General features: G+C 44.5%; 1 protein-coding gene across 1 annotated transcript in view; it reads left to right on the top strand.

The window, feature by feature from the left end:
- Nucleotides 1-25,521, top strand: part of LOC144766733 (protein-glutamine gamma-glutamyltransferase E-like) — a 238,670-nt gene that overhangs the window by 155,727 nt on the left and 57,422 nt on the right. Inside the window, exon 7 of the mRNA XM_078650485.1 lies at nucleotides 14,269-14,372. Within this exon, the coding sequence (XP_078506611.1) occupies nucleotides 14,269-14,372 (104 nt within the window). The remainder of the gene's footprint in view (nucleotides 1-14,268; nucleotides 14,373-25,521) is intronic.

Raw genomic sequence — 25,521 nt, 5'->3', positions numbered from 1 at the left:
TTCTTGAAGTCCTCCCTAGGGGTCAGACTAAATTTATGGGACCAGTCCCGGATATTATACAATATCTGAGGGGCAGTCCCATCCTTGAAGTTGACCTCCCAAGACCAAATGAGTGAATTAGACATCTGAAATATCACGTGTTGCTGCATTACCAGCTCTAAATCTTTGACCGTACTCCATATGTCAGTCACGGTGTAAGCGTCGCTCCTTATCCACCTAACGGCCTGATCTTCCAAAACTTCCTTCTCGCCATATCCCACGGATGATCTGGTTAACAGGCGTTTGCCCTCCATTCCTCCGGCTGCCCCTCTGGGAGTCTGCTCCGAGACACCGGAGGTGGCGTCGGCCGAGGAAGGAACCTGCTCAGGAGTCGGGGTACTTAGTTGTATACCATGGGGTGCTAGCGCCTGCATGGAATCGGGGACAAGGGTGGCCAGAGGGCCTGGGCCGCTGGTAGCCCGTCCAGAGGTGACAGAGCCCCTTTCCTCTGGTGCGGATGCTCGAGGTCTGGCCTCTGGCTGGACAGGTATTGCGGGATATACACGCTGTGGGGCATATGGCGGGGTAGGTCTCGCATCCAGTAGTTCCTCTATCTCATCTTCAGCTCCCTCTCGAGTTACATAGCTTTTTTCCACCTGTAGTCTAAATTGTCTGTCTGCAATTTCAATGTTCTTTTCTATTCTATTTTTGTCGTGGGCAATAGCTTTCTGTGTTATAGTCTGTCCTTGCTGTATCTTGAGGAGCTTCTCCGATTGAATGCGCCTCCTTTTTGCCTCTTTCTGCCATTTGTTAAGAGTATCGAACATAGACTGTCGACTACGTCTAATAAAGAGGCGCTCTTGTAAAAACTGAAGCTTCTTTTCGTCAAAAGATCCAGTTTTTGGCCACTGCAATTCTACGTTGTCCTTAGTGTATTTGTGCCAAAAGGAATTAAAAATAAGGGGGCCAATACCGTGCTTGCAATACATATCATGGCCAGGTGTCCCTTCCGGAGGGGCGGGCTGACTCTCGTCCAGCCTCACACTATCGCTATGGACACAGCCGAAGCATAACTTGCTAAAACACGGCATTTCTCTTTCTTTTGTTCTATTTCAGCTGAAAAGGAATAAGTTTTATTAATTACAAAATAACCAAACCATATGTCATTCAATCACGGTGCTCTCATCCACATGGCCATGTCTTCATTTAAAACCATACACACCTTGCATTATGCGGCTTCGAGGTAACATAACATGAAAACACAAAACGTACCAACAGGACCACAAATATTTGCAATCAAAAAGTGGAGCCCGTCGACTCCCACCTATGGAGAACCCTTTTTCTACTATTCAAAACTGCAAAGAACAATTTCCAACAACAGTCTCGTCCTCAGACTGCCTGGAGATAGCTACACAGGTTTTAAACCACAGACCGGCCTACAGGCCATCCGACAGTATTCATGGTTCACCTCCCGAACTATTCTGGCTAAGCCCGCGTTTCAAGCGTCGCTCCAGATTTGTGCGGGTGCTACCCAATCTCAACCATCGGCTTTCCCGAGAACAGTCCGGCCGAGCGAGAACCGCAGTTCCCCAGAGGCGTGCAATCCTTATCTCCAGTATTCTACACCAAACACACCAGGAGCGTCCGCACGTGCAATCTCATCATTGCCCCCGTGTGACCCCCTAGTCAGAGTTTCTTCGTGACCATAAGTCACCAAATGCTGAGTACCAAATCTATTTCAGAGTTTCTCCGTGACCACAGGTCACCAAATGCTGAGTACCAATATCCAGATCTGCAGACGTAGTCCAACACAAAACGAGACACCACACTCACCTGGTGCACGCAGGTCTGATTGAACGTTCTCCACTGCCAACTCTCAATAAGGCCAACGTGGCTGGTTCTCGGGTCACGCCAGAAGGACTCCGGCGTGGGGTTACTAGCAGCCGAGGTCCCCTGGATCGGGAGGGCGGAGCAAACCCCAAATTCTTGCTGGTCTATTCTGAACCCCCCCCCCGATCGAGAGCACCCCTTTCAATGTCCCTTCGATTGTCTGTGAATACACAGGGACAGCCCCAACGCGGAGTCCCGGCGGAGTCGCCAACTGAGGTACCGAAAATTCTCTACCACCTCCCAACTATAGTTACAGTAAACCCCAATTACCAATAATCAGTCAGTTGGCAGTGTAGAAGGTCCAAGCATTTATTATGACAAACAAAACTCTGCCAGAGGAGCTTCCTGCGACCTCTCCCCACGAGGTCCGCCAAGAAGACTGCTGGCACACTGTCAGTACATCACATATATACAGTTGCATTGGCATCATCATATCCTAACATGGAAAAGTACAAATTGGTACAAGCTGGCACAGACAGAAAGGAAAGCCCATATATGGCACACAATGCGCTCCTGGCTTCTCTCATCCTAGATTTAGCAAGGTCGAACGGGTGACTCCCTTCTGCCGTCTCCGAGACAGTCCCGGAATGTGCTTATCGGTCCTTCTACTGCTACCTATAACCTTGACAGGCCTAACGAGCTGAAACAGCAGTTTTAGCAACTGTTGGGTTATTTCTCAAGAGGGCGACTCTGGCGCAGGGAATGAATGGGGCTTGTTAATGCAATGCTTCCAGCAAGGCCACAATATGGCGTTAGCACGTGAGGTTGTGCAAAGCTATAACGCGTAAGGCTAATGTGTACGCACATAAACGAAAGTGTTTAGTGACATCATGCTAATCATAACATATCGATTATTAGTATTACTGATCATAACATATTGATTAATAGGAAATCGATTCCGGTTCCTCAGCATGCGTTCTTCTCCAGCCTCCACACCATTCAGGAGCGATCACTGTCCCCTGCTCACAGCATGTGATTCAAGGGCTGCAGACCCAGTCGCATATCCTGGCGCGACCTCGTCATCTCAAGCTCAGCACATCTTGTCTCGTCGCGGGGCAGGTCTATGGCCACACACGCTGTTCAGGCCGTGCTCGGCTGAGTTTTCCCAAGTTTATTTTCTCCGGCTTTGGGCCACTTCAGGTTATGAGAGTCAGCTCAACAAAACGGTTAAGTGTTCCGATTTATTATTTTTGCATATTTACCACATCATCAGGATCGTGGTGCAGGATAGATGTAGGATGTTTAAGCGACCAAAGGAGCTCACTTAGAAAGTGGCCATCTTCAGGCGTGCCTAGCTCCGCCTCCATGTTTTGCTCCTCTTTAGCCTACAGAGGCCAGTGGCATATCGAAATGCAATGGAACCTGTATGCCAAATCTGTGACTTCAAGATGATACAACATATGGTTCTTCCAGGATTGTTATATTTCTCTGGCTCAGCTCAGGATCACAGCTCAGGTATCAAGTTCATTACATTTGTCTCCAGCAGCAAGAACAAAGGCCTCCTAACACAAGGGGAGCAATTTGCAGTGCTTTACTCAGGTCCTGAGAAAAAAAGGGGGGTGAAGCATCTGCATCAATACATCAGCTGCCACACTGCACCAAGGATGGGACAGCCAAGGCCAATGGAAAAATGAAGGAACACAAACCTTTGGAGCCAGCACAGGAGGTTTTCCTGGGAATGGCCCTGGCAGTGATGCCAGTAAGGGGCAGAGCTAAGGCCTCCAGAGGAAAGGTGGACAGTGACTCCTGTGTAACAACATTTTTAATTGTCACACAGTGCTGTGCAGGAGGGTTGGGACAGGGGCGGAGATGTATTGTGACACCCCTGGATACACTACAGGAGCCTTGCTTCTAGAACCTTCTGCTCCCACTTAAAAGGCCTTGCACAAGGGGGAGAGCTCTCTTGGTTTAGTTTTTCTACTGGACACTGTGACTAGAGGCACCAGTCATGGACAATTGGAAGAGGTAGCCCCCTGATATCCCTTTGAACTAAGGACTCTGATTACACGTACCCCCAAGACCAGTGGGGCATTCCCCAGGACCAGAGAAGCTGGTCCCCTTATACACCTAAGGACTAGTCTGGGGGAACAACAGGACTTCTACACTGATGACGCCGGATTCCCCTATAAAAGTTACTAAGAATCCTTGGTCAACTGGACCTTTAATACCTGCTGAAAAGTGTAAAGGGGAGCAACAATGCGTTCACAACAATTTAGCATGAACCAATTGCTAACTCGGAAAGGATTCATGACTCCAAATTCAAATGTTAGGGGTTTATTATAAAGCAAAAAATAACTGGACATACAAGCTCCTCATAACGAGGTTGTAAATATACATAGGCACTAATGCAAAGTTAATTCTACGAATCAATCTAATTTGGTTCAGCATAAAGAGAATGAGCAACTTCTTTATCTGGCCACTCATGCTTTTTAACATTTTTTCGCTCACTTGTAGTTCACCGTTATTGATCACTGATCACTACTTGTTCAAAAAGTGGTTTAGCTCCGGGTGGAGGAAGCATGACCACTAACCCAATGATGATGCTGCCACGTACCTTTCAAGGCTGAGAACCAAGATATACCGCCATCCAAGCCCTGGCACATGAGTGAGGGTTTTTTATCGGTACCGTGAAACGAAAGAACGAAGAAACCCTGGTGTCCCAAGACAAGTGATCCGTTCCCCCTTTTGATTTTTTGGAAGAAACTGTAACCAGTATAATCTGAGGTGAATTTTAGACGCCACTACACTAGAAACCCATTGCGGTTTGGAATTATCACCGCATAAAAAAACAACAATTCACACACAAGAGATAGCCTTGAGGAAGTCGCAGAATGACCTCCCAATTGCGACGAAACACGTGTTGGCTGTAGAGAAATTATCTGGGAAGAATTGTACACAATAAAGTGACCAACAAGGAAGAAGGAAGACTAATTTCATTTACACAGACATCACGTTTGAACTTGTGGAAACAGGTCATATATATACCTATGTTGTTTTATTAGTGACACGTGTGTTAAGGAGTGTTGGTTGTTCTGGAAGACTTTTGCCTATCTTGAGGAGCAGTCTGGTTCTTCTCACCTTATAGCACCATACAATATTGGGATCTTGGAAATAACTTGTGTGATAATTCTAGGTGGCGCCATTAACCTAAATCAAATACCACTATCTTGCTTTATCAAATCCTAAAACAAAGATGATAGTCTAACTAACGAAGAAGATGTCCTTTCACCTGCAACAGAAAGATGAGAACAGAACAACCTTGCATGCACATGAATTTCGCTGACTGCCTCTAATTGAGAGCTCTACCAGTGTAAAGTACATTTCAGGCCTACACAAATCAGCTAACATAAGAAATACAAATAGGCCTTTCACAGCACGAAAGAGCAACTACTCCATTCAGGCCTTTACATCAATAAAACACACATTTATAACGTTGTATCTGCAAGCACTATATTTCATCACATTTAAAGCACTCTTGGTCATTTCTACATGTGCCAACGTTATGGTGCACGTTTAAATCTAATGCATTTCATTACACATGAACTACTTGTTAAGCATTTGCAATAAACATCGAGAATTACGTGGTTCCCTCTAAATGCCATTTCACTGTCTTGAATGGCACGACTCATTCTAACACTTAGTTTACCATTTGTTATTACGGCACAATTTGCTAATTGAAATTAACACACACAATAATATATGCCGGTTCGGACTATCAGTGAATATGATGTACCCCAACAATTTTCAGAATATCTCTGTGCTCTATGAACACCAAGGAGAAAATAAACCCCCAGAAGAGAAAAAGAAGAAAGGCAGGCACAGGGATCCAGTGGAACCAGATCCCTGCAAAGTATGACACCAATGAGGGCAAAAGATCTGATGAAAATGTTCATTCCAGGTGGCTAGTATTTGCAACCAGGAGCAAAATGAGTCATAAAGCATATAAAAGTTCAGACAGCGCCTGAGATCTCAGCAGGAGAAATCCTTGACCTTTGATCCCTCCCAGAAGATCATGGAGTCACTGAAAGGAGTACTGTTATTTTTTAAATACTCAAAAGAGGATGCATGGGGCCCCCTCCCCAGGATCCAGAGGGGCCCTTCCACCACCAAGAGGAAGGCAAGAGCACCACCGTGCTCCCACAAAGTAAAGGGAGGGGCCCGAGATCCCCCTCCAGGCCCGATGTTTTCAAAGGAGAAGTGGTCCAGAAGGAGGGGAAGTGCTGCCACACTTTTCCCAGCTGTGGTGGACCTGCCCCACTGCCCGTGTCAACTAATGAGAAGGTCCCTGCCCTCTGGCAGGGGATAAAGAGCTGCTGGCTCCCGCAGAAAAGCGGGTGGCACAGGAGCCAACTGGGTAGACAGGGGTGAGCTTTCCTAACATCCAGAGAACACGGGCTTGGCTGAGTGGGACTTGGCACCCCAGAGCTAAGAAATAAAAGGAGAAAAAAGCTAGCTGCACGGCTCAATAAAGGAAGCTTCAAAGCCACTAAACAATATGCATAAGCTCCTGAGGGAGCACCTCATAATGCCCTGTAGGGCTTGGACTCAGCCCAAAGTTTGTGAATGTGGGTACCACAGAATGGCAGGGCCCCCACCAGCACCCCAAATAATGTGTTGGGGAGGCTGCAGGAGTGCAGCAGTGCCCCCCAACTACCAGTGAATCCTTCACTTTATGACAATTCATAGGATCACTGGATAGTTTTGTATACATGTATGTTTCCATGCAGACTTATAAAAACACATTAATTTTTTTGATTGAGCACATTGAGCAGCAGATCTGACTTTTAGGTCTTGAAGAAAGCTGCAATACATGTGTTGGGGGTTAAGGGGATGAAACATGTCGACCCTTTTCTGCCACTAAAAGTGGGTCTAATTTCTTCCTGCAGTGCCCTGTTTTTAATCTTGAACCAGTACCACACTACTAAAGGAATTTGCATACTCTGTAGCTAGATTTAATTTTCACTTTCACATTGCTCTTCTGCCACACAACACCTAGCTCATCATCTGGGTCCAGTGGGTGGGATTCACAATGACAAACCTTCTCCTGTGGTAAAGAGGGATTTGTCATTAATACCTTAGAAATGCCACTTGTAGAAAGTGGCACTTCTCTGCTCTAAAACTCTTTGCGTGCCTCTTAGTTTGACTCTGGTCCACACTGGGGAATTGTGGAACACATCTGTGCATTCTCCAGAGAGGGCTAAAACATTGGGCATGCAGCTGGGACAACAGACCTCTGCCATTTGAGGGCCTAGTCGGATAGATTGAAGGAAGAAGGTTTGATAATTGGCCTCTGGGGTCAGATCATGGCTCACTAAAGATTAAGATCTACATTCAATGGCCCCAGGGCAGACAGGACTGACATTTAGGGGATACAACTCTGGTTCAAAGTTAAACCCCCTGAACCACCCCCACTTCAAAGGCACACTACAGTATTCCTACTGGAGCCATACTTCAGCAAGGTAGAGATACACTTGTGATATGGGTCCAGAGATCCTGGAACTGCATGGTGCACACTGCCATACTGCCAGAGGAATCTGTTGTGCACATGGAGGATTACTGCCATTGGAAGGGACCATACATCCTTCTTGAATATTGGCTGGTTTGGGCTGACTACCTGCTGCTATGTGGCACCCTGAAGTATGCTCTCCAAGGGATTGTTGCCTTGCCCCTGTTTTCTTGTGGAGGTTTCAGGGACATCAAAGACCTCCCACGAGGTACCCACACCATCTAACTGTGACTCTTGGAGAGCAGTGCCCTCTTAAGTGCTCACTTTGTCTGCTGGATTCCCACTGGTAGCGCTTTGTGAATGTGGAACTAAGAATTGTGCCTGGAGACCGAATTGCCTGGTGCAGACCCTCAAAAGCACTGCCCTCTACTCAGGAGCATGATCTCTGCATCGTGGGGCCTCAATACTCATAAGTGTTTTGTTGATGGTGAGCCAGTTCACTGGTTACGGGACCCCGCATGGCCCACTTCATCGATCGTTCTGTATCTCTCTCATGTGACACTCTGAGTGCAAGCTTATTGCAGGCAGTGTCCGATTCAAGGGTTCCAACCCTTCGGAGTTGGGGGTGCACACGTAGTAGTGCCTCATTCTACCTCGTGTGGCACTGCTGAACTTGCATCTGTGTGTATGACCGGAATTTTCTAGTGTTACTCAAATCACCAGACATTGTGCCTCATTTACAGAGAGGCACAGAATTTGCAACTCTTCATTATGTGTGATCTGAATTGTCTGGTGCAACTCAAATCAGTGTGTACCAGATTTTGTGCCTCATTTTCACGGAGACACAGAATTCGCAACTCTTCATTGATTGTGACCAGAATTGTCTGGTGCAACTCAGCTCAACACACACCAGACGTTGTGCCTTATTTACGGGGAGGCGCTGAGTTTGCAACTTTGCATTGTATGTGACCAGAACTGTCTGCTGTGACTCCTACCGATGCACACTAGACATTGTGCCTCATTTCCAGGAATGCGTGGAGGAGCCGATTTGGGTTCTGGAGCGCCTGGATTGCCTGGGAACAACGTTGATCAACATGTGTCTGACAGGTTGCGTCCTTCTTCACAGAGGCTCCCCTGCTTCATTCCCCATTTATTAATTGCTCCTTTTCGTGTCCTCAGTGTGGAAGACCAACTGCCCTCTCCCACCCAGCGCGACAACTTCATGTTGCAAGGTAGTATTGCCTGGATTGGGCCTCGGTGGTGAGAGTAATTGACAGGGCTAAAGAACGCTTCTGTGAGCGATGGGAAGTGGATGAAGAGACTGCATGACCCCCCCTGAGCTTCGTATTTGCATGCACAACTTACATTACTTTCACACATGCACATCATGAGCAATATATGCTATGGTGGATGAGGTCAGATGCGTGATGAGTTCGGAAGCAGCCACATCTTTCAGTCACAAACTAGTATACCTGGTCCGACCCTCACTTGTCAATGCATCATATAAGACCTCATCTAGTAGGGTGTTAGAGTGTGCACGGGGGCTTCACATACCTTGTCTAGAAGGACAATTGTTTTCCTTATTTTAAAGACACTGTGGTAAAAGAGTGAGGCCTAACAAAGGTCAGATCTAGTTAATTGTGCATGAAGATATCATTTCTATAAAAAGTGCCCTTGTACAGTGTGCTAGCCTTTAAGACAAAACATGAAGTATTGACCCATACCAAATAGTCGAATATTTAGATAGGTAAATGAAATGGTATTTCAATAGATATCTGTATGGCAGATACATATAATAGATGGATAGTTGAAGAGGCAATGAACGTTCAAACTATGTTTTAATGATGCTAACTCTAGTGGGCCAGATATAGAGTACCCAACCTCATTACTAACACTGGAGTCAAAACATATAAATTATTTCCTATGTCATGATTGGAGAGATTTTAACTTTCTAAACCCAGTTCGGAATTTGTTTCAACGTATGCATTTAAGGAAGTTAACAGACTGTAATAGGATAGACTATAGGACAATGCATACATTCAAAACATCCGATATTTTAGGTTTTCCCCTAGCTAACAAAATTACAAATTGTGCTCTTTTAGACATCAAGTCCTATCACTTTAGTATTGACTTCAAGATTAATTTTTGTGAGAAAAAAAACACAGAGGGCCTGATTTATGAGAGGGTTGCATCACATTTGCACCAAACAATGTGGTACATGTGTTACTCAAACCTCTTAAGTAAGATTTCTTAAGCTACACAAAGCCACTTTGTGTGTCTTTGAGTGGATTGAGAAATCTGGAGAAATGCAATGCAGCACGCATGACTTCATTCTGTTACTCTAACCTGGGTAGGCATTCCATGGATATTGTATGGGTGTTCCTATGCAGCTCCCATGGATTTCAAGGCATCCCCAGATTTACAAGAACTTGTAAACCTGGGGATGTGCCAAAAACATACACCTTCCCAGGGGAGGCGTAGCCAGGAAAAATATCTCTATTTCTCCTTGTTTCTTTATAGAAAGAGGAACATGCTTCCCAGGAGTACATGAAGGTGCCCCTTCCTGCATAAAAACAATTCTGCATGCAACACAGGCACCCTTGTAGCATGGCACAAGTGTTTCTTCGTTGGTGCTAGGCTATCAGAAGGGCACCAGTGCAAAGGAAAGGACAGTAATGCACCATAGTGACTTAAATACGGCCCATTACTGTCCTTTCCCTGTCACGCAGCACAGCAAGGTGACTTGCCGCGCTGCACTGCATGACTTCCTCATGAATGAGGCTCTAAACTCCTACCAAACAAAATGACGACTCTCTAGGCAGTAACTCACACCTGAAATAGATGTGCAAATTGAATGCACTAATATGCAGATAGATATTTGACCATAAATTGATGGAAAACAACATTGTATTAAGGAGACTAGGTTGAAAATATAATTCTGTGGGGAAGGAAATTGCCAATCAAAGACTCATGTTGTTTGCTGACAGTAATTATAACCTACCTCCTTTGGATTTGTAACCAACCTCCTTTGAATGATCAAATTTGATTGAGATATGAGGCATCAAATTGAATCTCCATATTGCCGAAATTTCAAAATGTCATGCATGCCACAGGGAACAGATATTTCTGCTATATATAGAAACTAGGAAATCATGCTTCTGGATGTGATTCGGTAGTAAATAAAACTGAGAATAATCTGAAACATGTATTGTGGACATGGACACAAAGACAGTAGGAATATGTGTTAGGGATAAGCTTTTTTTGGATGAATAATAATATGCCCTTTGAAGAATAGTTGCATAACAATAGTCTGAACCAGATCAATTTTTTCGATTATGTTATAAAAAAGTAGGCTTCCCGCCGGGGATAACAAATTTAATCTTGGGAGGTGTTACATGAAGGTGCCCTGTTTTCTTGAAGACTGCTCTGGAAGTACCCTAGGCATATGCATTTTTAATATCAATATTTTATAACATGGAAAAACATTTTATTTCATAAAAAGGCTGTGCAAAATAAATTGCTAACATCCACTTGGTAAACTGGGATACTCACAGTGGAAAACAACAGTCACACTAAAACATATTAATATAAAAATAGAAACATTACTTGTCTTAAAGCAATACCCCATCCAGCAACCCCATTTCAAGGAACAGTATCATCTCTAAAGTTACTGTTAGCATATCCTGCTCTTGTGAATAGATAGACTAAATCTGGGGAAAATGAAGAAATATGCAGAATTCTCCCAGGACATGGAAATCCAGTCAAAAATACAAGATATCAGCACCTTAGTTCTTTTAGGCATTGTGAAATAAAGTACGGTTACTAAGAGTCTTTTCAAATATGAATGTATGTACGTGGTATTTGTATTGTGCAAACCTTGCCGAAATGCTGTAGAAGGTCAGAAGAAAGCATGCAGTCAACGAGGGATAGGTGAGGGAGCTGGTTATTCGATTGTTTACTGCATTTTGATGTCATTTTCCTTATAGATGTTTGTATTCAATTCTTTCCTAAATTGAATAGCATTGGGTGATCCCTAGGTATACAAGGATGTTATTCAAATTCCAGGTTGCCTGCTGCCTTGCTATTGTCTTTTTTACGCTTCTGAGGGCCAGATGTAGGTAGGCATTTACCGGTCGGTAACAGCCGAATTCGGCCGTTACCGACCGGTAAATGCAATTTGAGATGTAGGGCCCTGTATTTTACAGAATCGGTAAATTTACCGATCGGTAAATTTACCGATTCTGTAAAATACAGAGTCGGTATTTTTACCGATTCGGTAGAATTGATATGTAGGTGGGACTCTTCTGAGTCCCACAAGCATTAAAAAATCGGTATTTTACCCTCAAATCCTATTTGATGGTAAAATACCGATTCCGGTATGCATGCACATGTGTGCATGCACACCTGTGCCATATGACAGGCAGACCTGCCCTTAGGGCAGGTATGCCTGCCACATGGCACCCGAACCTGTTTTGGGGGCGCTAGAGGGTGTCAAAGTGACACCCCCTGCACCCTTGTGAAATTCGGTATTTACCGATTCGGTAAATACCGATTGGGTAATGCCCATTCATTCCTATGGGCTTCAAAGCCCATAGGAATGAATGGGCATTACCCAATCGGTATTTACCGATTCGGTAAATACCGAATATTTCCGATTCGGTAAATCCACATCTGGATTTACCTACATCTCCCTCCTTCTATTTTACCACTTCTTAAATACCGAATCGGTATGATTCGGTATTTAAGAAGTGGTAAAATAAAATTACCTACATCTGGCCCTGAGTCTCCAGTCTAATGGTGGCCTTGCTGCAGGTGTGCTAAGAACCACCAGATTTGTTGCCTTTGTCATTAGCCCCTTCCCTGCTGCAGTCGGCCGTTGGCCGTTGCGAGCACTACCTCGCTGGTGCTGCGAACGTCCAACGGCCGACGCGGCCCTGCCCACTCCGGGGAACCGCCGCACTGCCGTAAAATAACGGCCGCGGCTAAGGTGTGCAGATAAACGGGGCTGCTAGTCATGATGGCTTTATAAATTGATGATTCTTAGTATTTTTTGCTTGCTGTTCGTAGCAAATCACAGGAATTATGTCTTAGTTGGCCTTAGCTTCAGGAAAAACAAGATTAAAGAATTCTCTAACAGAGAGCCCGAAAACATGCTTCTTTGTCTAAACGTACTTACACTCGTGTCCTATTTCCTTGTTTAATAGCTCAATAACTCCCTAAATTCAATAAGACATAGAGAATAAGAATAAGACAGGAACATGGAGGAAGCCCATGTCCAAACCCAACTGGCAGCTATCGTTGCTTTTTTCTTTTTCCTCAGTTCTAGATTCCCCATAAAGAACAGCTATATGTAGCTATTAAAGACTTTCACAATTAGCTCTCATGTTTAGTATGGTTTTTTCCTGTAAGTCAGAAAAACCTTATATTTTAAATGCCTGTCTTAGCTCTCTGAAATTGTTTTGCAATATATCTCTTTGTGTGCAAATAGTTTGAAACAATGGTACCAGTTTTGAAGCAACCAGTGACGGCTGGTATGGAACAGTGCCGGGCAGGGTGGAGGGTTGGGGGAGGTTAGGAAAAAAAAGAAAGAAGAAAGAAAGAAAACGTACCTGATGGTCACCGTCACCAGTTGCCACCTCTCCTCCAGCAGGAATCAGGCAGTACAGAGTTTCCCAGAATCCCTTGACCAATCACAGCGCTGCCTTACAGCAGCATTGTGATTGGTCTGAGCACCATTGTTCAGCGCTCATAGAGGTACTGGGAAGCTGGGCATGTTCTCCACCCAGGCTGTACAATAGAGCCTGTGGAGAACATGCAAAGTGTGCATGACAGTTTTGGCTGGCCCGAGACGGCCTGACAAACTGTCATGCGCACTTAAGGTGAAGCCACCACGCCTCCTCCCTCGACTTCAGGGGAGCCTGGATGCACTCTAACAACCTGGCTGCAGTGTACCTGCAAAACACAAAATAAAATGAAAATCATGCTCTGTTATATCATTATATTTGTCCTTTCCATTGCTTTAAAGCAGTGGGTCGATGCTCTTCCATCTTAGTAGAGGAGCTACCCCTGGAAGCAACAAAGAAAACATTTCAAGGTGTCTGAGGAGGCAAATTGATCCATCAGAAGTTTAGTATTCCTTCCAGGACACCCATATTCATCCCTCCATTCATGGGTGATCTAAAGTCTCCTGTTTGTGTAATTTACCTTTAAATCACGCTCATAAGCTAAATCAAGAAAAGGAATAATGATTTTTGAACAATACATGAGTTTAGATTTACCTTAGGACCAACAGACCAAATGTACAAAGCACAGTGGATGGTTGCCCATTCATTTAAATGGCTTTGATTGAACTGGGCTAACTGAGTTAGCACAGATCCACTGAGGGTGAAGTCAGGGCCATTTCTCAAATAAAAGTTTGGCATATAAAAATAAGTCGCCACCAAAGAATTCTCTCAAGATTTGGGAATACTGATCTGCTAAAAGCAGCCAAGTATCATAAAGTTTATGGTTGCTGCCCTCTGGGCTTATGTCTGAGGAAGGTCTGGGATGGGCTTTCAGTCATAATAAACTTTGTTCAAAATGTTGCCAAATTATTTTCAAATATTTCTCAACCTCTTCACTGGGCACAGCATTTTATGAAAAATATTGCTCTGACAGTGGTGCTGTGAGAGATTTAACTAAGCATATTAGCAGAGCTGTGACTTGGTGGGACTTGAGGTACTAGACAGGGGGAGCAAGAAAGCATCTGCTGAATATGACCGTGTCCAGGGATGTCCTTAACATCCCAGGATATGTTGTAAACTGTATGGCATGTGGATGTGCAGGGGTGATGTTGTGTGGTCGACATAAGTAGCAAAGCTGATCCTGCTTATGATCTGAACAGCAAGTTATCCTTTGGATAATTCCAGTCTGCTTTCCTGAACTCCCTTTTCAATTTTCATTCATATCATCAGGAACTTTCACGTGTGGAATGAAGGCTGGTTTGCCAGGAAAGATCTGGGAGCTGTCTATGATGGTTGGCAAGTTCTGGACGCAACACCACAGGAGAAAAGTACAGGTAAAACCCTTTATTTCTCACTTGATGTCAATCAAAATACCTGCCTGTAGGAAGCTGGCTCTGTATATACTTTACCAAAGTAAGGTATAGTGTACACAGAGCCTAGGGAGTCCCCACAGGTATAACAGAGGCTAAATTAGGTAAGTACCAACAGCTCTCTTTGTGGTAGTGTGGGGGAGTAGTTAGGCTTATCCAGAGGGTGTGTTAAGCATTTATTGTATTCCCTTAATCAAGGCAGATGCACACACTCAGAGACCGAATCCAGACCAATTGGGTAAGTATGAAAAAAGGTATACGTGTGTTCAATTCAATTAAAAAATCTTTATTCGGAAAGGAATATATCAATAAAAGCACAAGTTACATAGTAGCATTAAAATACACAAATTCATATTAGTCGTAAGAATAATATAAAAATGAATTCAATAAAAACTTTACGAATAAATATGCATCATATTATTAATGGATACAACAGTTTTCCAATTAATGTAAACTCGGTTCATGCCATTCATGGTCATTATAAAAGCAAGTCTTCAGAAAGTGTCCGCTTAGTTCATGGTAATCGTAATACCAGTATAAATATTAATTCAGTGAGAACATCCTTGATAAGGTGCACATCGTATTACGGGGACGCACTGCGACTTTCAAAAAGGTGCCTACAAGAAGAACTAATTCATCATCTTCCAATGTAAGAATTTTCATGTAAGCAGCTTCATGATGGACAGGCAAGATTTATTTTTAAATTGTATCAAAAGCCATTTTGCATATTTTATATAAAATTTACAAAAGAATAAAAAATGGAGTATCGTTTGCCCACTCCGGCCATTGCACGGACATGACAGATGGTCTAGATTAGCATTGTACCCAAGGAGGAAACAGAGTAAGAATTTTACAGTGCCTGCCCTTAAACGAAAAAGGAGTCCCCTCTCACAGCGGCCTATAGGTTTTAAGAGATAACTAGATGGCACATGTGAAACATTCTCAATAGAAATGTAGGTTACAACAGTGGTTTTGTTGATCTCATTTTCATGTCTTGCTTTGCTGTGATATGCAAATGAGGCCAACCGAAGGTCTTTTTTATTCACACTATCTATTTCAGTTGGATTTGAAAAGAGCTGTTCATGATTGACACTGCTTACACTCTCACTCACTGTGGTAGCCACAGTATTTATCTTCCCTTCTCACAATTGAAGAAATCTCTTATTATTCCTCTTGTAAGGGACTCTGCTTAGTGTTTCCAAATTGCTAACCAAAATAAGACAGGGTGGCCCTTAATATAGTCTTCAATGTAGTGAATGGCTATGGTAAACATATTGGGATGCAGAGATCGGTGTACCCAAGAGTTTTTAGACAAAATCTGTTTTCTTCACACTGAATACTGTTGCTCTTTGTGAAACCCCAGACCTCTGCGCCATATGTTGCTGTTGGTATGCTTTAAACATTTTCATAATTGCTAAAACTGCCCCTGTCTTTTTTGGCTGAGGTAGATTAAGAATCGAGTTAATAGCCGAAGAGAACTTGTTCCTGCTGTACGCCAAAGCCACATGTTCAGACTAGGAACCATTAGCAGTAGAAACCAGCCCCAAATAAGGAAAAGTGCAAGTGCATTGTAAACTTTGAGTGCCCACGGTGAGGAAGTTAAAAAAACTCGTTCTTGTCCGCAGCCATTATAAAATATTTTTTTTAATTGTTTCACAAATCTAAACTGGCCATAAAATCCACGAAACCCCACTCTAAGATGCGTAGGGCATTCAGTGTACGGCCCATTAAAACTGCATTGTCTGTGTATAATAGGGAGGGGAGTGTGTTACCATTAATTCATTGGTGAGTACTATCAATGACTTGTGTAGATCATTGATGTATATGATGAAAAGGAGAGGGACCAAGACACACCCCTGCTTGACCCCTCTACAAACTCTAATGTCATTAGAAACCTCACAACCCTTACTAATCCTCACCCAAGCTTTCAGATCCTTTTGCAGGTAGGCTAAAAAATGAACCAAAACCATATCTAAACTGTATTCTAAAAGAGTGGGCCATAAACTTGACCGAATGACAAAATCAAAAGCTGAGGTGAGGTCCATAAAAGCCAGCTATATTGGGTATCGCTGGCTGCGGTTTACTTTCCATTGATTAAATAAAGATTTAGGCACTGTTCGATTGTCCCTACTTTACGCCTGCATCCTAACTGGCGCGGTTGAAAAATGCAGTCTTCCTCGGTCCATGTTTTCATTTTATTGTACAAAATCGTCCCTAGATTTTTCAGAGTGTTGTCTATCAGGGAAATCGGTCTATAGCAACTTGGTTAGGAGCAGTCGCCCTTTTTGAAAATAGGAACAATAATACTGGTTGACCAGGTACTTGATAACGGGGCACTAGTTAGATTGTTAAAAACATTTAGTAAGAGCGGCGCCCAGAAATCTGGTTTGTGCTTGATGAGATCAAGTGGCAGACCGTCGGGTCCAGGAGCTTTGTTACCCACGCTCTGTTGAATGGCTTCCTCAACTTCAGATAGAGATATTGAGATCCCAATGAGGGCCTGGTGCTCACAGAGATCCTAGTCATGTACTGGGGCTGTGTAAATCATAGAAAAATGGGCCTCCCATGCCTCACTAGTTATATTACAACCTATCGGGGTCAATGATTGTCACACAGATCTCATGTCTTTGACCACAGCCCAAAAACCATTCCCATTCTTTGGAGTAAAAGCAAGGGCAAGGGCATCCCGGCGTTCTTTCAATATTTCTTTCACTTTTGGGAAATAACTGACTTATACTTCTGCCTAATGATTTAATAAGGGTGTGACATGTAGGGTTGGTTGACAGGGCCTTAAATAGCTGTCTGTTAATTGCTGAACATTCACTGTTGAACCTTTTTGATCTGTGTTATGCTGTGACAATTGGTTTTGATAGTATTGATTTAATTGCCTCAAAACGTTTAGTGAAGGCGCCAATTACCTCAGGGTTATGGTGCTGTGATGACAGGCACAAGTCAATAAGTCTCTGGTAGTCCCTTGCCTTTGTATAAAACAAGTCAGTGTTATTTACACCTTTCCAAACCAATCCTAGATTGTCCAAAGTGGGGGTCAGATTCCTAGAGTGACATTGATTTTTATAAGTCGGCCTGGGGGAGAATCTCAAATCTATTTTAATTGGATTATGGTCACCATGGGTAGCAGGGATAACCTCGGCTTTCAATAGACAATCCTCAAGAGTGGGTGAGATAAAAACATAATCTATAGTAGTGGTATACTTGTGTTTTATTTCCAGAACCAAGCAGGACTTGGTAGAGGTAGGTAAAATATACTTTCAATTGTAGGCTTTTACACAGAAATGCAATTGAGGATTTGCAATTCTTACAGGTATGTCTCACTTTAAAATGCAGTTTAAATTACACAGCAATTACTTTCTGATTATTTTTTTAGTTACTTTTGTATTACTTTGAGTACTGAGGGTGGTGTGCCTAGATACTACACCTTAGGATCTCACGATACAATGTAACTAAGAATGTTATACTTTGTAGTTTAGTTCTCTTTTCTCCACACAAACATCAGTTCAGCACTTGAAAAAGTTTAGGCCCAAAATCACTTAACATAGGCCATGAGAGAAAAAGTGTTAGTGGCTTCTTAGGTAGGTACACAACTTATGAGTGGAAGTTTTTGGGATTAGGACCAAGGTCCCCCAGGGTCTAGATGGTCACTCGAGTTGCACCACAAGCAGTACTTGGGCAGCTGGATGCAGAGTGCTGGGGCCCAGTGTTAGCCAATGGGGCTAAGGGGGCCTTCGGTTAGGGACTACTGAAGGGCAAGCCAATTGGGTGTGGGAGCAAAGCTCCTGGGGTTAAGGTCGCACTGCAGGGACCAACAAACAGCACAGAAGCTGCACCAGCAGCAGCACTGGGGCGTCCTGGTGCAGGGGTCCAAGAAGATGTTGGGGACCCTGTACTTCTCAATGAAGACCTTTGGTTGGGAAAAGGGGCTGCAGGCTTGGGCAGGAAGACTTCCTGAAGGTGGTCACTGGCTGGAGAGGTAAGCTGGGGTCTTAGGGGATGCCTGGGAACAATCGCTGGGGTCATCCAAGGCTGTGGGGGCCCTTTTGGCATTTGGATTCTTTGGACCGCTCTTGGTCGCGATGGGGCTCTACAGACTGCTTCGGTTGCGGCTGGAATCTTTCTGCCACCTTTGGTTGTGGTTAGGGGGTAATCCTTCAGGTTGAGGCTGGAAGTGCCATCTCAGAGCTTGTGGTAGGTCGGGGGTCACCAAATCCCAGATCAGGATCACTGGGGTGACCTCCTTGTGGTGCTGGGCCACTCGACCTTTGGCCTTGGAGGCCGGGTGCAGAGGAGTGTAGAATTACGGAGTTGTCGGAATCTGGATTCTGGTCTTGGAGTCTTTTGTTTTGCACATCCTGTGCTCACGGGATGCAGAGACTGTAAGGTGAGTGCACGGAAGGTCCTCTGGGGGGGCTGCTGGACACTCCGGTTTCTTTGCTGTAGTCAGGGGGGAGTCGGGACAGCCGGTAGGGCTGGGCCCAAAGCTGTAGGTGTCATATTCTTCTTGGGTCAGCACAGCTCTTCAGTCCTCCTTTTTTCTTCCTAGAATCTGAGGACGCATGGTTCAGTGTTGTCCTAAACACGAAATTTAGAGGCGTTAAAGGGGTGTGGAGGTCGGGACTAATGGATCCCTTCCCTAGGGTGGGTACACCCCTATTATGCCACCCTCCAGTGGGAGGGAGCATGAGCCTCTCCATAATCGGCTGAGTTCCCCCATGTTCAGGCGAGTGAGGGCTGAGATGTGTGCTTTACCTCGCCTCCCGACCTAAGGTGTTGGGTTGGCAAAGGCGGGCATACCGCTCTTGCTAGCTTGGTTTTCCTGGCGATTCTGCCACCTAAATTGGGGGTCAGAAGCAGTGCCAGTTGCTGGGGGCAGCAAAAGGCAATACAGCTTCCAAAGGTGACAGGCCTTGGAAGCTTCTCTTTTTGTGGACCCATCCTTGAGGAGGAGGCATGCCACCTCAGCCTAGGATGGGTGTTGTTTCTGGACCCAGAGAGCGGAGGCTCTCTACCCAGGGGTCTATAAGCCTGTCTGGTGGTTGAAAATGGCTGGTAGCCATTCAGGAACCACACCAGGGCTGGTCGACTTTTGGGCGGCATCTCTAAGATACCCTCTGGGTGCATTTTACATTAAATTCAACACAAACATCAGTGTAGTTTTAAGGTGCTGAGACATTTGCTACCAAACTTCCCAGTTCTTAGTAAAGCCATTCTGGAGCTGTGGAATTTGTAATGACCAACTCCCAGACCATATACTTTTTATGGCTTTACAACACTTACAATGTCTAAGAATGGCTTCGACACAGTAGCTGTACAGGGCCCATGCCACTGTACCATCATCTTAGGGCTAGTGCACCCTGCTAGAGGGGTGATTTACCTAGGCATCATGCAGTGGGTTGCAGGCATGACACTTGGATGTGTGCGATGTCGAATCTTCACTTTTCTCTGCACTAAAACACAGAGGCTGCAATGGCAGTGTGTGGGTGTTAAGGATCAGGGCCTATAAGGGTGGCACAATAGGTGCTGCAGCCCTTAGAGGCCTTCCCTGGTCAGAGTGCCCTTGGTACCCATGGTACCTTTTACAAGGGACTTACCTGTGGCCAGAGATTTGCCAGTTGTGGGTATAAAGGTAGAGTCTTGGGAAGGGACTCAGGACCTGGGAAACTGATTGTCAAAGACTTAAGGCACATCAAATCAGGTTGCAACAGATGTCAGGCAAAAAGTGGAGAGTAACCATGCAAAAAGCGGCACTTTCCTATACTGCCCATTTTTACATACATTACCTTTTCCTCTAAGACCAAAGAAAATGACTGTATTTTCAAAGCGAGATAGTGATCATTTTTCTAGGGTCTCGAGTATTTTGCTACAAAAAATACAAAATGTAAACTGTCTATTAGAACAACTTAGTTTGCAATGTTTTAGACTTCGATATTTTCAGTACTAAAACCCAATTTGTTTTTCAATGTGTGAAAACTCAGGTTTGAAACAGTCTTGCAACACATTGCTCACAATATAATTACAACTACTTATTCCTGCCCACATGGACCCTAATAGACAGTATAAAAAAAAACAGTGTGTGCTTCAGATTTAACTCAACAGTGACAACCTGTCAATTTAGAATGTTGTAATACCAGGTTTGTTTACTGTGTTAGGCATAGTACTCTGTAAGTTTCCTTGTTTGTAGAGTACCTGAAATACTAATGAAATCTTAACTGTTGATATAGAGTGGCGATAATGTCAAAGGGTTTGTCTTTGCTTCTTCATAATGTGTCTATATAGGCATTGTTTTGGAGGCTGCATAATTATTATTGCCGATGTATTACATTTTCTTGCACACCAAGGCGAAGAGATTTAAGAGCATGTTTGCTTACATGAAGTAATCATTTTAATTAAGCTTGTGTCTTATTGGCTTGAAAAGGGGCTGCTCTTTTGCAGGATGTCAAAACCGAATAAAGATGACTTATGCATATTTCTGGATGCTTAGGTCCTCATTTCAAGTGGCTGGTAATGATGCACATTAGAGCTATAGGCTGTGCTGCAGATTTCATGTGCTATTACCCTTAGCTTTACCTGCCCACTGCAGTTTTGTAGATGCAATAGGGAATAACATAGCAATCAGTGCCACCACAACAACACCCGCATGCCATTCCCCATTTGATGGACCGATTTTCCCTTGGGTACCTCACCTGCTTTGTGCAGTTAAAATGTCTGGGCCTCAGACAAATGTGTTCATTTTGTGTTTGGTACAAGTTTGTGAATCAGCAAAGCAGGGGGGAGCCTGACAGCAAAACAGAACAAAACAGAAAAATCATGTGGCATTTATAGTTGGCGGTAACGGGAAATCCTCAACATGTTAAATAAGGAGGACAAATCAATCCACTGAATTTTCTCCTCCCTACTACCACTAGTGAGATCTCCTCTGGATTTGGCGTTTAGTTTAGAAATTCTGGAATTTTCCGATATCACTCATCTCTAGTTTGGCTGTTAGGCTCTGAGCTGAATCCCGAACTATGGGGCATATTATCAAGCCTGGGCGATAACATTATCGCCGCTTTATCGGCCGAAAACGGCCGATAAAGCGGCGATAATGGGCTTGATAATATGCTCTGTGGAATTCCAATCGAAGCTCATGTTAGATGTGAACACATCTAACATGGGCTTCGATTGGAATTCCATAGAGCATATTATCAAGCCCATTATCGCCGCTTTCGGCCGATAAAGCGGCGATAATTTTATCGCCCAGGCTTGATAATATGCCCCTATAAGAGGAATTATCAGGTGAGCAAAGTATGTTTGTCTGTTTTCCTTCATACAACAAATGAGTTGACATGGAATAAAGAGTAGAAAATGCACAATAATAATGTACTCTTCTGTCTTCGTGATCGTTTTTGCATAACAACCAGAGGCCAATAAAAACATATGCAGGCCAAGATAGCTTAAATATTCTTTTTATCCTGTCTACGTGTCATTCTTCTCCAAAACACACACCACTCTGAAGGCAGGTTTCACCCAAGCAAGAATTTTTGTCAGATTCATCCATGCTTTTAAGTTTCTGAAATGGCTAAGTACCGCTTTTTGGAAGGAACAGAAAATGCTCTCATTTCTGGAGCACCCTGTAAATACAAAGTAGAAACGCACCAGCTGAGTTTCTTTCTTCTGCTGTATGGGTGGAATTTGGGGGGGGGAAACCATCTATGGGTTATACTTCATATTTAGAGTTTCCTCCAAAAATTATAAGATTTTCATGTTCCTCCAAACTCTAAAATTGGCCCTCAATCTTTAAAGCACTCGCTATTATCAAATAATTCCTTTCTCACATTAAAATGCCTTCTATCCACCTCGCCCGCACCTTACATCAATCGAAAGCTAGGGTTGTCTGGTTAAAACAAGTCCCTAAGAAGCAAAACCTCTCAAAACACTGAATTTCATAGAGAAACAAATCATCAAATACCCCTTCTCAGGAAATGCCCACAGTTTAGGGAGTGTCCTTCCCACTGATACACGATTTGTTAGATCACAAATCTTCAAGTCCAGGCTAAAAGGCCATCTTGTAAACGCGGCCTACTGATGAAAATGGTTATCACTTTATCACACTGATATAGAATATACAGGTTTTCTCTAGGCGTCTGCAGGAACGTCTCACTTCTTGTAGTTCTGTGGTGAACCAGGCGGCTTTCTAAGGGTGTTGTTTGGCGGGTGGCGGAGGGGTGCAAGCTTGTCAGCACAGCGGAGATCCACTGGTGAAATTCTATGGCTGTGAAGTTGCTGTCGGTAGTGGTGCTGGGGGGGGTCTTGGAGGAGGGTGGTGCTGAGGTGTTCCTCTGTGACCCTGCTCCAGTTCCTTCATGATGGGCGGAGGGCGGGCTTGGGTGCGGTGGTGGTGCTGAAGGTGAAGTGGACGCAGTGGTGGTCCGTCCGGGGGGGCTGGATGGTGTAGCTGAAGCAGATGTTAGTCCGTCCCACAAAGATTGGATTGAGGGTGTGTCCGGCTTTGTGAGTGGGCATGTTGACCAGCTGCTTCAGGCCAAGGTTGTCGAGGAGTCGGGGTCGTCACTATTGTCGAGGTGGAAATTTAGGTCCCCGAGTAGGATGTAGTCCGTGGAGGTGATGGCGTGTGTTGCGGCGAGCTCAGCAATTGTACTTGCGGAGTGGGTGCGGTACCCTGGCGGTCTGTAGATGAGGGTGCCGCGTAGTGTGGTCCGGGGCTTGTCTATACCTGGAAGTGGAGGTGTTCTGTGTTGGAGTGGGGGTCGCTTATGCTGGATATGGAAAGCCAGAGGGGGCCTTGTGTGTGATGGCGAGTCCTCCTCCTGGGTGGTGGGGGTGGTCCTTTTTCTGGATCTTGTAGCCGTCAGGGATGGCTGTGGTGATGTCAGGGCCGGAGGTGGCATTGGTCCAGGTTTCCATGAACAGGCGACATCAGGCAAGATGGTGTCGTTCAGGTCCCATATCTCTACAGCGTCTCGGTAGCACACGTTGAGAAGGATGCACGTCAGGTTTTTAGCGGTGTATGCCTCCGGAGGGCCTTCAGTGGTAGGGGGGGCATTGTTGAAGGTGAAGGATCTGCTGCAGGTTTTGCACGAGAATTGTCAATGGGTGGTGTTCGGTGACTCTTCCAGGATGGAGTGCGTGGAGGCTGGTGGAATCATAGCAGTAGGGTCTTGGAGAACCAGGGTTCCTGGCACTGGCCACGTTCGGGACGTGGACAGGCGCAATTGGGCTTGCCTTCGGCGTGCCAGCGGTGTGGCCAAGTTGCGGCCGCCATTTACAAGGGGAGGGACAATCAGCTGGGAGACGGGATGGGCAGCAGACGTGCAGAGTGGTGGGAAACAAAGCGGGGAGATTAAGCATGAATAAAGGAAAGCAGGGTAAAACAGTAGATCAGTACAGTAGATTCAGATAGACTGAATTAGGGAAGCAGGAAAAAAACGGTAGAATTGGCACAACAGTAACAGTAAGACAGTAAGACACAAAATTATTGAACTAGCCCATCAAGATGAATATTCCACTCAACGGCAGTGACTGGCCTGCAGAGGTCTCGAACCCCTCTCAGGAGGAGGAGAGGAAACTTGACGACAGAGAAGTTGTCGTGGAGCTGCTGGGGAGAGAGTGTGTTCTCGACCAGGGTCCCCCACAAGATAAGGAAAACAATTGGAATTTACAAAGTACAATTCTGAGGTTAATAAAGCCCTAATGATGTTAAAACACACTTAAATGTACCCCTACCAAGTCTTGGAGTAAATCAAGCCCAATTCATGGCCATCCTCTGGTATACTGCAACGGAGTAAATCAAGCTCAATTCATGGCCATCCTCTGGTATACTGCAACATGCTCTGAGAGAGAAAAAAAAAGGCACAACCATGGAAGATGAAGTAAATTCAGATCTGCAGTTGACTCAGAAAAGTATGAACGTAACAATTGAATTTTTTGAGTGTTGAAAGAACATTGAACTGACGTGTATGAGAAAGTGGGAAGAAAAAAGGAGTGGGACAAAACCATTAGACCTATAAATTTCCGTGAACGGTGTTTCACCCGTGCCTGGGCGTAGAATGCCTGGCATGTGATTGAATTGACCATCCCATCCATGATTTTGACTCTTCCGCAGTGGTGGAGTTGAGGAAAGCTGCTTTGGCTTCAGGTCCTTACTTTTCTCAATTAGGTCGCAGTTGCCTTTTTAGACACTCCAGTTTTCTTGAAAGGGCTTCATCTATCAAATGATGGTAAAATGGACACTCCCCACACTTCCTTGCCCCAGGAAGGATCCTGCAGGAAAGATTGAAAAAAAAATTACTTCATTAGTGCTGCTTTTTGGGTGGACGTTTACCTGGCTCCCTCAACTTTGTCACAGGGACTTTGCCGGGCAGCAGATCAAAGCCGAGATTTACTCCACCTATCCTTCCAGCTGGGAAAAGTCTTTTGCTTATGCTACAGAACTGACAATGGAAATCGCACATGCGCACCAGGCAGTGGCGACCAAAGCATGCAGAGTCAGTGGGTGTAAAGCTGCATCAGTACTTGAGTTACCTCGAGTTACTTAAAAAAAACAAAAAAAGTTTTAGCCAGATAAAAGAGAGAGGAGAGGAATTGCCCTAACGACTAGGGCGGTCAACCTTGAATCTGGAGAACTGGGTTCAAGTGTTGGCAATGACGCTGAACATCTTGTGATTCTGGGCAAATCACTTAATCTCCCAGGGCCTCATTTATGAAAAGTGACGCATCGCTGCATGAAAACAGGTATAATGTAGCGCAGGGGTTTACAAAGTGGCGCATCTACCTAGATGCGTCACATTGTAAATATAGTGCAACAAGGCAAATTTTTTACCCTGCTGGTGCGTCACAAAAAGTGACGCACCGGAGGCGTAAAAGTGAGGCATGGCCTCATAAATGAGGCCCAAGGTGCCTAACAAAAATGAATGTGTCCTCATGTAATGCAACTGGTGCTATGTAAAGCGCTCTGATACCCAATTCGGGTCAAGTTTGCGCTATATAAAACTCTGTAAAATAAAAATACAAATACAAATAAAAGTAAAGCTACACAACAGGCTAAAAAGAAAAAACTCTGTTCCATTGTTATTTGCAAATGAATGTGCAGAGTGGTCAA

This window comes from Lissotriton helveticus, chromosome 7 (genome assembly GCF_964261635.1).
Source record: "Lissotriton helveticus chromosome 7, aLisHel1.1, whole genome shotgun sequence".
Taxonomy (NCBI): domain Eukaryota; kingdom Metazoa; phylum Chordata; class Amphibia; order Caudata; family Salamandridae; genus Lissotriton; species Lissotriton helveticus.
This window is presented reverse-complemented; position numbering and strand designations above follow the sequence as displayed.